The 12927-nt window shown below is 44.6% G+C and overlaps 1 protein-coding gene across 1 annotated transcript in view; it reads right to left on the bottom strand.

The window, feature by feature from the left end:
* Nucleotides 1-7300: 7300 nt before the first annotated feature.
* Nucleotides 7301-12927, bottom strand: part of GTF2H1 (general transcription factor IIH, polypeptide 1, 62kDa) — a 19931-nt gene continuing 14304 nt past the window's right edge. The window contains exons 12-14 of the mRNA XM_009328541.1: nucleotides 11668-11783; nucleotides 10664-10756; nucleotides 7301-10056 (exon numbers count right to left, since the gene is read on the bottom strand). Coding sequence (XP_009326816.1) covers nucleotides 9970-10056; nucleotides 10664-10756; nucleotides 11668-11783 — 296 coding nt within the window. The 3' untranslated portion in view covers nucleotides 7301-9969. The remainder of the gene's footprint in view (nucleotides 10057-10663; nucleotides 10757-11667; nucleotides 11784-12927) is intronic.

Consider the following 12927-nt stretch of genomic DNA (forward strand, 5'->3'; position numbering starts at 1 on the left):
CTTACATCTAGTCCTTTAAAAAGGATGGAGCTATCATTGTGTTAGTGAGCTGAAAATGAGTAATATGAAATATTTGTCCAGTTTATTAATGTGAGTTACTGCAGCTAGTCCAATGCTTCTTGGTGCTGCTGTAGGAACAAATTCAGGCAGGAGCTTGCTCCGTTGCTGCTGGGAAGAGAAAGCAGAAATGGGGCTGAGCAGTGAAGCCTTAGAGTTTAGAGCCTGGCTTTTGTTTTGAGCTCATCCTTTAAATGAATTCAAGACATTTCTCGGTCTGGCAGTGCCTGGCATTGAGATTTGCACAGGACTGTGGCCAGCTGTGTCTGCATTAACAAGCTGTGTGCAATAAATGGGGTCAGATATTGAGCAAACTGTTGATGCGAAGGACCTGACATCCGCTTTGTATGTGTGCTGGAGGTTTTACTTCCGGCTAGCTCTAGTCTAATCCTGTGGACTGACACCCACTAGCGATTGGAGTTCATCCTGGTTTAGTTTCAGCCCAGGGAAATCTGTTTGCATGCTCTGAGACTGCCTCGTCATCTGAACCAAAGCTCAGTAACCAAGAGCACTTGGGAGATTTTGCTTTAAGAGTTTGTTCGTGATGTGAATAAAATGCTAATATAGCTTCACCCCCTACCGAGGAGCTCCGAGCTGTGTCGTGTAACATGGCAATGTGTGCTTTAAGGGTGTCTAATTATAGCATCAGATTCTGATTTCCGATAGCTCGATAGCTATCATTTAAAAGGGGTGTATGTTTGGGGGAGAGTAATAATGAAATAATGTAACTTGAACTTAGGCAGTAGCATGAGTGCAGAAGCAGCAAAGCTGCCTTACTAGCAGACTGTCTCTCTAGTGCACTGATGTGGCAGCGTTTCTTGCAGGTGCCGAGTGATTGCCGGCTGTGCAGGAAGTGGAATGGTGTTGCATAAAGGGAAGAGACAACTATGAGTCAGGGCCGGAGGGGTGAGGCGTTCTGGCAGGGGCAGAGCACAAAATGTCAACGTTTGAATGTAGAGCATGGCCGTGCTGTGTCCGTAGGATTAAATAGGAGTCTGACTAGGACAGAAACAAAACTGATTGCTGCTTCTGCTCGTTTTTGTGAGCTTTTTTCCCCTCATTTCTGTGAGGTTTTTCTGTGGTGGAAAAAGCATTGGGTAGTCCTACTTAGACATGAAGCTGGATGCTCCTCCCATCCTGTGAGCTGCAGTTTAACCATAGATTGAACCAAGTTGACAGGAAATCAGCCACTGTATTGTAAGATGCAGCTTCTTTATCCAATACTTCTTCTAGTGGAAAATTTCCTGGTTTACTGCTATTGAGACTGCCACATCCGATGCTTCTTGGACAGATTTCTTTGAGCAACAGGACAAGTCACATTTCTTTGAGCAACAAGGACCTGCTGGCAGGGACCTGGTTCTGGCTGCCTATGCCAGCTGCAGCCTGTGTCTTGAGGAGAGCACCAAGCCTCCAGAGCCAAATCCAAATGGATAACAGGCTGCAAAAGGCGCTGTTACGTGCTGTGGTGTCTTGCTGCCTGTGGGCGCTGCAGATCCCCCAGGCAGATCCCCCCGTGGGAGCTGCGTACGTGAGTGCCTGTGCCGCAGAGCTCCAGCTGCACCCTGCAGAGATGCAGGCAGGGGACTGCGTGTCAGGTCAGCGTCGCTCGCTCTTTCTGCTTGCGTGCCTGCCTCCCTAGGAATATGTTATTTCTGAATGTAGGACAGTGCTTCATAAGCCTGTGTCATTCTTTGCTTGGGTACAGCAAACAGCTGCAGGGCAGAGGGGCCTGGTTTTGCACTCGGGTGGCATGATGTGGTAAAATTCCTGAGAAGTAGCTCTGCACAGTGAGAGGGTTTTTTCTGGCTGGTCTCAAAGTGTAGTCAAACAGTTACTGACCCCCACGGAGACTGGACTGTGCCTTCAGGTCACCTCTGCTTCCATCCCAGGTGGCAGAGAAACTAGCTGTCTCTTCTGTGTCTCCTCCCAGGCTTTGTACATTGAGACAAAGAACCCAAGATACGGAGTCTGGGGGTTGGCAATGCTTTGTCCCAACTCTCATCCAGCTTGGGCATGACAGGGAGCTCTCAGGGAGGGGTCCTGTGCAAGACTTTGTGGGAAAGTGGCCTTGGAAAGCAAGCTGCCCGCACTTAATAGGGGTGAGGATTAGGGATCAAGGCCAGGCTCTGCCAATCACGCTGCCAAGGCACTTGCCCAGCCTCATGGTTCCCCCAGGGCTGGTAGCCCTGAGGCAGTGTTCCCATCCCAGTCCCACAAAAGGCGATTGCTTCTGCAGGAAGGCTGGGAGAGCAGAGAGGTCACAGAGCAGCTATTTCCCTTTGTCTGCTGGTAGAGTAGAGTAAGAACTAGATGTCGCTACCTAGATGACTGTAGCAGTACTTATCCAAGCAGGGGCTGGGAATCACCAGCACCAGTGAACTTGGAGCTGGTAAAGGAATGGATGCTGTTTTTTGGGGGGGTTGTTTTCTGCTCCCCACATGCTTTGGTATGAAGGGTGCTTGGCAGCGAATCAGCCTGTCAGTGGTGTGGCTTGGTGTGTCTGGGGAGTGAGGTTTGAACCTGCTGTTGATGGAGTCTCTCTTCATGAGAGAGAGATCAGCACCAAGAAAACTGCTGGCAATCTCTGACTGCTTTCCAACCAGGAAGTGCCTTGGGCTGGCTGTGACCTGGGATCATTCCCCGTTCTAGAACTAAAGGGGGGATTGTCTGTCTTCTGTGATGTAAGGTCTAGAAATTGTGACTAGTAAGTTTGAATGACATGAAGTGCTTGGTGGGGGGGAGCATGATGAAAAGGAGGGATTTCCCCCCCCCCCCAAGGAAAAATGGATCTTAAATCCCTGGATAGGGATGCTTGTTACTTTAGCTGAATAGGGCCTCATTTAAGGATTGGATCACAGCTCTGACAGCTGGTTCTTGTTCTGGTTTATCATGCTAGTGTATTGGTGTTTACTCAGTCTAAAGTAGTGGTTATCACCTGAGAATGGTTATCACAAAATCTAGTAGTAACTCCTGTGCTAGTCTTTGGACTGTTGTGTATGTTCAATTTTTGTCAAGGTAAGTTGAGGAGCTGTGCCCAAGGGAGTGGCAAGCCATGAAGAAAGACTGTTTCATTTCTGTAGCACCCAGGATCCCCGTCTAAGGCCGAGGTCCCTAAAGAAGCACTCTGCTGTCTGCTGTAAAACAGCACAAGCCAGTTCGGGAGCTAGTTTCAGAATTTGACATAGGGAAAGTGGCATTTCGGTGAATTGGAGTTAGCCAGAGGGCTGGAGAAGAGAACATCTGATCTCTCCTGAGTTTTCAATAGCTCCTAGTGTGCTTTTGGTCAACGTAAATTCTAAATTATGGCAGGACGCCTACTTAAAGTGCATTTGGAGTCCGAGCTCTTTCTTTCCTGTCCCTTTTTTGAGGCACTGCTGTCTTTCCCCGTAACTGCGCCCTTGTCGTCCACATCTGTCCCATGCAGAACAGTGCCATGTTCAGCCACTCAGCATGTAAAACCTAGAGATTCCCTTTTCTTCTTAGATAGAAGAGATGCTAGTGAGACAGACAAGCCTTGGGAGTCTGAGTGAGCTCATTCCTTACGGGTGGTCTTTATCAGGCACTCTTTTAGTTTAGTACTTGGCCTTTGCTGTGACTCCTTAACTTACTAATGAGATCTCTGTCATCTTAATTCCACCATTTTCAACCAGTCAGCCGGCTCCTTGTATTCCAGTTACAATACTTGGTGTGTTTGGTACCATGCTCACCTTAACAGCGCCAACAACCACACTCCTGAAATTCTTGTTGTTTGAAATTCTTGTCTTCTTGGCAGGGTGTGCACAAGCACAGGCCAGGTTTTATGGAGCGATTTGCCTGAAGGGTTAGGAAGGCAGAAAGCCTTTGAGGGTGTAATTTCCTGAGCTCAGCAGGGCTGCAGGGCAAAAGGAAGCATTCTGCTTTTGGTGACATAACGTCTCCATACACAGTGTGTTGAGGGCACCAAGGTGCCTGTGCCGCAGTGCTGTAAAGCATTTTTCATAGTTACATGCTTTGTGTGGCCTATTCTTGCAGAACAGGATGCTTGGTGCTTACCAGCTGGGATATCTGCTGTCTGGTTCTGGCCGTGCAATCTTTGCCCCTGCTGAGTTCACGCCTGGCAAAACCAGCCAGCCTGATGCCAGGGTCCCTCCCGGTCCCTCGCTGCTGCTGTTTCACTTGATGATCAGCTTGTGGCCAGAAGGGCAGGGGAGCATGGTGCCTGCACAGGTAGCAGGCAGGGGAGCCGTGCCCAGGCTCAGGGGTTGTCAGTTAGGAAGCACGTGACTTTACAACTCGGTGCTTATTTCCTTAACATACTACCTGCAGAAGTAGGGCAAAGGTAGAAACGGGGGGAGTGGTTACAGGGAAGTGGCTACCGTGGGGCTGTTGCATCTGAGTTGTCAATTCTGATCATGGGACACGCCATATGGCAAATAAGGTTATTGTCAATGCTCTTTTATCTGGATCAGCCCATCGGCTGTAGGTGGGGAGGCTGCAGGTTAGGTCAGGGAGAAAGTGAACATGCTGCTGTGATTCATGCAACAGGCTGGAAGTCCCACCTGAGGCCAACACTCCTTGTGCAATACCTAGAAAGAGGCAGCTCCTGCCCCAGAAAGTCTGGTCACCTCTGGCCAATTCCCAAAGTGTTTGGGTCTTGTCTCTTTAACAGAAGCTTAAGCTTGAGTATGCTCAAATCCTTCCCTCTTTTCTCTGCAACTTGCTATCAGGGTCCTGTTGAGGTGATGCAGACTGGTAGTTGTAGTGTAGAAAAGGGAAGATACGAGTTTTGCCAAGAGCAGGACAACACTTTCCCTTACGGTTTAGGAGATGAAATGCACAGCTGTGGGTGCACGTAGATTGTGTTGGCAGCTGAGTCCCGGGGAGGTTATACAGAAGGGATCTGGGATTCTCAGGCTACAAGATGCTTGGGCATGGTATCAAAGTGTGTTGAAGACAGTGTTGTGCCAAAGAGGTGATGGGGCAGCCACGTGGGTGAGCACAAAGGGCAGGAGCTTGCTCAAGGAGGGTGGTGCATGGAAGTGGTGGATGTCAGCAGCGCTTGAGGATGCTTCTGCTGGGTGCAGAAGTGATGGTTTGTCATGTTGTGCCTGTGAATGAACTTGGGTTCGAAGGGGATGGAGTGGGGCTGTGCAGATGCTGATGCTCTAGAGAACAAAACTGTCCAGGTTCAGCTGCTGTTTGGGGGTGGGGACTGCCTTTCAAAGCTTCAGATTTAATTTGTGGTTTGTGAGGGCTGTGGGTGAGATAATAACAAAGCAGCCCCGTTAAAGGGGATCTTAGCAGGCAGGGAGTACAGGGTCTAAGTCCAGGACATTTTTTCCTTGGGGATATGTTGACGCCTGAACTACTGGAGTAGTTTAGCTTTACCAGGACGAAGGGTGCGTGGACTTTTTTGGGGGGAGGAAGACCAGAGGTCTGTCAGGTTTTGGAGGGGATGGGGACGTTCATTGTGTGGGAAACACAGCAGCTGAGGGCATGTGCGCTGGTAAAATGCCAGCAAAGAGCCCCAGCCTCGGCTGCATTCCTCAAAGCGTCTTTCACGTCACTGTTGTGGCACTCTGCCACCCGGCTGTGATCCTAAAGCTGCCTGGAGGGCAGAATAAAGGTGAACTGGCACTGCATGGCCTGGTGGGAAGCAGGGGTACGAACGTACCGACCTCCCTCTGTGAGCGAGCTGGGGCTGCCTGCCGCTCGCTGCCCAGGGGCCGGACGCACGGAGGCATTTGGACTCTGGTCCGTGCCCTCTAGCGGGCACTGTGCTCTCCAGCCAAACTGCTCCTTCAGTCTGATCAACTGCTCTGGCTGCATCTCGCACCTTTGGGTCTTGTCTCTTTTGTGGCAGACAGGGCAAAAGAGCCCTCATATGTTATCCTCTCTCTAGGATGTTATCGAGGACAGCGGTGAATTCTCTTGCTCTCAGTGTTACAGACAAGGACTTGGATCTCTTTTGGGGAGATTATGCGTTCAGAGGTAGCTGAGGGGAAATGCAATGTCCTGAAAAATATCCAGGAGATTGGGTTAGGTAACTTAACGTTTCCCCACGCTTTAAACTCTCCTGCAGGAGCACATCTGCCATTAGTTATCAGGGTTTACGGAGGATCAATGTTAGATCACCAGTGATGTCTGATCACTATTCAAACTGAAGTTCCTGTGTTCCGTTTGGATTGAGCTCCAGCTCGTGCTGCAAAGTAAGGGAGAGCGTGGAAACAGGCTCAGAATATTGTGGCTCACACACTGAAACTGTGTTGCAATACAAAGGCTCCAAAGTCGCTTAATACACTGCCTGCAGATAGCAGGGATGCTTGGGTAGGCTCTTCCCTTAAGAAAGGGAAACAGGATGGATAATGGAAAACTGGATCTTAAGCTTTGTTTTCAACTCCCCTGCTTACACAAGTGACGTTCTCGATAAAGCAGCTGTTTGACAGAAGTTTTGGCAAAGGATAAGGTAAGCTTTCTAGCTAATAACAATACCTCATGACAGAAGTTGTAAGGATGTAGTTACAGTATAAATAAGGGAAAATAGTTGTAGCTGTAAAAAAGCATCTTAAACAAAGGGGTGGTGGGGAAAGTCACCCATCTGGGAAAGCACAGGGCCTTGGTCAGTGCTTTGTCACATTGGGAAGCTGAAGATCATCGTCTAGAGAGCTACCCTGTGAACGTGCAAGAAACTACTTGCGGGAATGGCTCCAGTGGAAGGATGTCGCTTCCTGCCCTTGACTGGGGTAGAGCTCTTCTTGAGAGAGAAATAGCCCAGCCTTTTTTGTGTTCCATCCAAGTATTTTCATCTGCTGAAATTCACAGGCTACAAATAAGCTGAGCCAGACGTGTCAATATCTGCTTTAAGTTATCCTTTCTCCATTACTAGCAAAGTTTGGATGTGAATGGCTGACAACGCAGCTTGTGCAGCTCTCCTGAACCAACAGCTGCTGGATCGATATATGGAACAAGCGCAGTACTAATCCTTGGAGACTTAAACTGGCTTTTGTACGATCAGGAACAGAGGGACAGTAGCACTAGTAATGGGGTAGACTCCCTGTGCGGCAGAAAAAGTTCTCGACCCCTAAAACTGAAATAATTTGACAGTAACTGTAGTGTAACCCTTTTGCTCCTGACCTTCTACCAGCATGAAGGGACAGCTGAGCTAGCGCTATACACAGCTCGCTCAATTTAGACCTGAATGGAGCCTGTTTGGGATTTAATTGAACATCAGAAAACACAGCCTAAGCATTAGAGAAGACTTGACTTTAGAATTCAGTAGGGTTTATTCTACAAATCTTAGATCAATGCCAATGATACAAGTTTTATGAATTCTCATTAAAAATACAAGTCAGTATAAAGATTCCAATAGTAATATAATGCATGATGATTCAGTTTCAAAACTTAAGGAATGAATCTGGGTTTTGGACCATGCTACAGAAAAGGGGAACACAATGTAGAAGAAAGAATATTTAGTTTACCTCCCTTACTTTAGGAGGGGCCTGTGCCTTATTGCCACAATACCTGAAAAAGCAATATGAAGTGCATAGCAGCCTTGCCTGTACAGTCTCTAGGCAAAACTGTTGAATTTAGTGTCGTAGTCCTCCCCCCCCCCCATTCTGTTAATTAAGGTACATTTTGATAGCCTGATATCGCTATAATAATTTAAAGCTATTGCAATACCATCCCCCATAATGATTATAAACAACAGTCCTTTGAACTGTAAAATGCTCTTGTGATGCACTGAAACTTTTCCACCATGCTAGCCGTTTTGCCCAGTGTTTCCAGGAACACTAAATACTGATTCAAATCAAAGGTGAGTTAGTTCCATATTCAAAACTCTCCTATGTTTTTTTTAAATGAAGTCTCAGTGCCGTCTAATACTCAAATGCGTCGTTGTTTGTAGCTTCAGGCACAGTTAGTATATAAATCAAACATATTTTCTTGAACCTAGCCCTCTGATATGATGAAAGGTGTTATAGCTTTCACTGAACAGTTGAAATTTGGCCACAGAATTGCTAGATCAAATGATTTGGAGTGGGGGAGAACAAAACTACCCTTTCTTTCTGGGAGCTGCCTGCACTTACAAGAGGATTAGGCTCAATAAAGCCATACCCTAAGCCTAAATTTTAGAGAAACAGTTTATTTATCACAAGAGGTAACTCTTGACAAGATGTGCACCTCATCCCCCAAATGCTATACGTACATCCGTTTATTCCTAGTGACGTTTTGACCCTGTCAAAAATAATGGGCGTCTCTCTTGTTGAGCCCAGTCACTTCTTGTAGCAGAACCACATAAACATCACAGAGCAGGTATCATGCATCTATCTGCAAAAGCAGACAGGTAAACTAGGCTTAACAATATGCATACATTTCCAAACAGAATTTTGGTGCAGACAGTGACATTTAACTGAAACTCAGCTTTTACCAAAATATTAGCATAATACAAAAATCCAAAAACACTGGGTAAAAAGAAGCTGCTGACTTCCACGCATCAGTTAAAAGAAAAACCCCTCTTGCATAAATGGAGCAGCAGCACAGAACAAGCACAGACTTGGCTATACAAATACATCTTTTCTTCTGTAGGAATTTGCAAGAATTCTCCACCCAACATCATACTGTCATGTTTTAGCATCATACCAACGGTGGCAAAATCTGGTATTAAGCCCTCATGCAGGCTAATGGGAATTGCTTCTGCGTACTGAACGCTGCTGTGCTTGCTTTGAATATGTATTGTCACTCTGATTTGTCTTTGTAGTAAATGCATCTTATACTCTTAACAGTCACATTTAGTCAGAAGTAAAAAAGTTCAGTAGCCCCTACTGGGCTTTAGTACAGTCAAGATGACAACAAAATCCAAGGATGTCATTAAACTGCATATGTTATAGAAAACAGGTTTACTTTGCATTTAAGTCACATTTAATACAAGACAAGTTGGTCTGAAACTGTGAACCGATTCTATTTGGAACAAAGTATGGCACAGATTCCCAATATCTATGGATATTGTGTAAATAACACATTTTTCTCTTTGCAATGATTATCAATTCGCCAAAAATAGTGTAACAGTCAAAAGGGAAGAGTGAGGGAAAACAGATTTAGGAGAAGAAATAAAAAATGTCTAACAATTGAAAATAAATGACTTCTTTTGTAAGAAACTTTATTTAACTTCATTTTTAAAAACGCATTCTCTCCTCAGAACAAATGCCACCTTAAAAAAAAGATTGCAGTAGCACACACTTGCACTCAAAGGAAAACATGCAAAACTGATGGCTGAAAAAATTCTGCATAAAAATCCAAGACTTCGGGCAAAAGTTTGCCCCCACGTGCCTTTAGGGACCCCAGACCATAAACAGCTTTCAGTGCAATGTCTCTTGCTTCCAATTGGTGGGGAAACATATGGCAGAAGCTTGTCTTCTGACAGCTACGCTCTCCCAGATGTTTGAAGCAAAAACAGTCTCAGCTATATTTTAAAATATCATTGTTACACTGTTGCAGAAAGTACAAACAGAATTCAGTAAAATGTCAGAATCCAGTGAAGAAAAACTTTTGAGTTCTACCCTGTGCCATACATTTCTTAAAAAAAAAAAAAATTAGACAGAAAAACAGATTTTAGTAATACACCCTCTTTAAATTTTTTATTTCTGAAAGCAGCTCGTTATGCAAATCAAAAGCAGTTCCTGAGTAACTGCAGTAAACAGTGTCTTTTAAATATTTTTGCGCCTCAGCTCTTCTGTTTTGGTTCTTCCGTGTTTTTCTCCCTAGTTTTCAAGTTTAATCTCAGTTCTTTTTCAAAAATGTGCAAGTTCAATTAGCATCGTTTCCAGAAGTCCACAGCTTGCAGGTCTTCCTGCAACAACTATAAGATCTGCACATATGCTAGGTTGTACTCCTATACCTATTGCAGATTTTGCTCTCAAACCTGTACAGCATGCATTTTCACGTCTTCTTCAGCATACGCCGGGACTGCCACGTGTGGAACTTATTGTAGGCTGTCTGCAGCATCTCTTCTATATGACTTATCAACTGAAACATTAAGAGGGAAAAAAAATGTCCCAGCTACTGGAAAACAGATCCCCTGCCCGCCCTTTGATTAGATACTCAGTTGGATTCTTCCTTTTATTCACTAAGAGTAATCTCACTAAAATCAAAGAGGTACGCCAGGTGAAGAGAGAAAGGACCTTGAGGCTCTATTGCAAAGTATCTGTAGAGGGAGCAGTTCAGAGAGCTACTAAGCTGAGAAGGTCACAGGGAAGTGACACTTGATTGTGCTGCCTGTTCCAGTATTTATTCTGTGACCACTTCAAGTCTGATGTGGTGGGAGACAGTTTTGAGGTTGCTAAAGTTCTACTTCACAGTGGAAGTGAAAAATGAAACATGACTTCCCATTTTTGTTGTCTCACTTGGGTAATTTCAAATTCTAGTTCTTGACAGTTTCTGGTATTATTCAGCAAGTTATACAGGGAGAGAAGATCTGCTTATCTGTGTACCCAATTTCCCTCTGCCCGTTTCCTAGTTAATGAAAAACTTAAAAATGCCCTAGGATAAGAAGTAACAAAGCTACCATCCTCTGATAATTATGATTCAAATTATTAATATGCACCCACGTAATTAAAGAGTATTTTCTCCTTACATTTGTGCTTAAATACTGTCTCCGAATCTTTTCTTGGAATGGGCAGAGCTTTGTAACCTGAAATCTTTCCAAGTTGCTCCTCATTTTCACAACCTGAGAGAGAGACAGAAACCAATATTATAATCACTTGCATGGAGGTTTTATTTCCTTTAACAAATTGTCCTCCAACAAAACACCCTGTAACTAATTCTGGGGGCTACTTTATAGTTTGAGGAAGAAAAGTTACTAAAATATCAGTCTAACAATTCTGGAGCACGTACTTATTTTTGAGGCAAGTGCAGTATGACTGAAAGTGCACTGTGCTACTGTGATCATTTTTACTTTGTCAGTAAATACTACAGACAAGATTCACAAAAACATCTTTTTTTTTTCTTCAAGCAAAGACTGTACCATGGATTTTCAGGCCACGTTTTGCAGCAGAAAATCCAACGTATCTGAATGCAAATTTTTATCTTTGTGATCTATGTAAGGTCAAAAGAAAGAACAGCAACAGAAAATGGTTACAATCATATACCTGGTCACAGATGGATACCTCTTCTTGAAGGCAACTTTGTTCTAAAAAGTGGTGTATGTTTTGAAGCTATGACTGAGTGATTTTGCAATGGATAGAAGAATAAGGAAAGATGTCTTGTAACTGTCACTGCAGAGGTTATGTCTAAGAGTGGGGGAAGGGGGGCTTTAGTTTGTGTGTGTTAAACTGGCAATGAGAAATTTGCAGCTAGAATATAGCTAACCATTCTGTTTGAAACTAGCCTACAGCAACTGCATTTGAAGGGTGATAACAGGCATGCAGGGACAAGGATGATTTTAACCAATAGCACCAGCAGAATTGCTGCAAAAAGTGATGTTTTACATTGTTTTGTGACCTTCAGTTCTAGGGATGAGCAAGTGCCGCATGGATTTAAAGCATGTGTATTAGTTCTATACTTCAAGTTAATGACAGTCTGATAAACCATGATCTGGCCACACCATAACCAGGGCCGCACTAGGAAGTTCCACCTTACCTTTTCTTCTAGGAATGGCGTGTTAACAGGAAAGCAGGACCAGAAGTGTCGTAGCAGTTCCCCTACTGCCACATACAAGTGTTTTAGTTCAGACTGAACGTCATTTGGCACCATCTCTGCAACAGGAAAAAAATTTTGTCACATCACTCAAAACTGTCATATGAAAAATGAGACTGTAAGGCAAATGAAGGAGGTCAGCAATACACGTTTCAACTGTATCAGAATCACAGAAAGGTTGGCTGGGAGGGAACACTGAGGTGCCTTACACCTGAAGTAGGACTATCAGCAGTATTAGATCACGTCAGCCAGTATTTATGGCTATGCACTCGGAAGCTTGTATATTATATAGGGAGATCTATGCCAGGCAAAGAATGGACACCAAACTTAATCCAGGATTAGAAGCAGTATATTTGTGTTGTTCTAAGTGTGGCAGTAGTGCTTCTGGAACCAGCACCTTGTTCTTTTCACAGCACAGTACTAAACACTGTGTGGTGGATACTGCAAGCTTTTCTCTCTCTCTTACGTTGACAATGAGAATACGGTCACAGCATATGGAATATGAAAAATCCAGGCAGGAACAAGGAACTGTCTCCCAGATACTCTTAAAGAAGAAAGAGCGACAGGGTTCAAGAACAGGGAAGGAACCACAATCATAAAAACCAAAGACAAAAAGCACAAGTAGTCACTGAGGATGACAGGAGCACAGTGACCTGAACAGTAAATAGCAAACTCTAGGATGAGGCTGTTTTTAAAAAAAAAAAAGTGGTGGTCAGGCTCAAAGAAGTGGAGTGTAGCACCCAATATGTCAACTGGGATGGGTAAGAAAGCCTCAGTACCGCTTGCTGACTCCTTTTCTCTCAGTACCATACAGAACTCATACTTGCTTTTTCAGCTGTCTGAATTAGTTTCTGCTGCTCTTCAGACCAAGTAACACAAGTTAAACTGGAAAACTGTTATAAACCCAGCCTTGTGAGAATAGGGATTCATCTGCTGTGAGACTAAAGAGAAAGGAACTCAAACTGGCAGGAATGTGACAACAGGGAAAGGGGTGGTTGAATGGAGATATGAGAAGGAGGGGTTGTCTGTTTTGCCCTTGCAGTCTACCAGAAAGTTGTCCTTTTTCACAGCAAGCTGTGGATCTTAAATGCAGGCTACAAAAAAACTAGTTCCAGACAATTATCTAGGCCTTTCCTCCTTAGAGCTTTCCTAAAGTATGCCTTTATTTTCTAAAATCCGGGGGGGGGGGGGGGGAGATGAAAT

This window comes from Pygoscelis adeliae, unplaced genomic scaffold, assembly GCF_000699105.1.
Source record: "Pygoscelis adeliae isolate BGI_AS28 unplaced genomic scaffold, ASM69910v1 Scaffold166, whole genome shotgun sequence".
NCBI lineage: Eukaryota > Metazoa > Chordata > Aves > Sphenisciformes > Spheniscidae > Pygoscelis > Pygoscelis adeliae.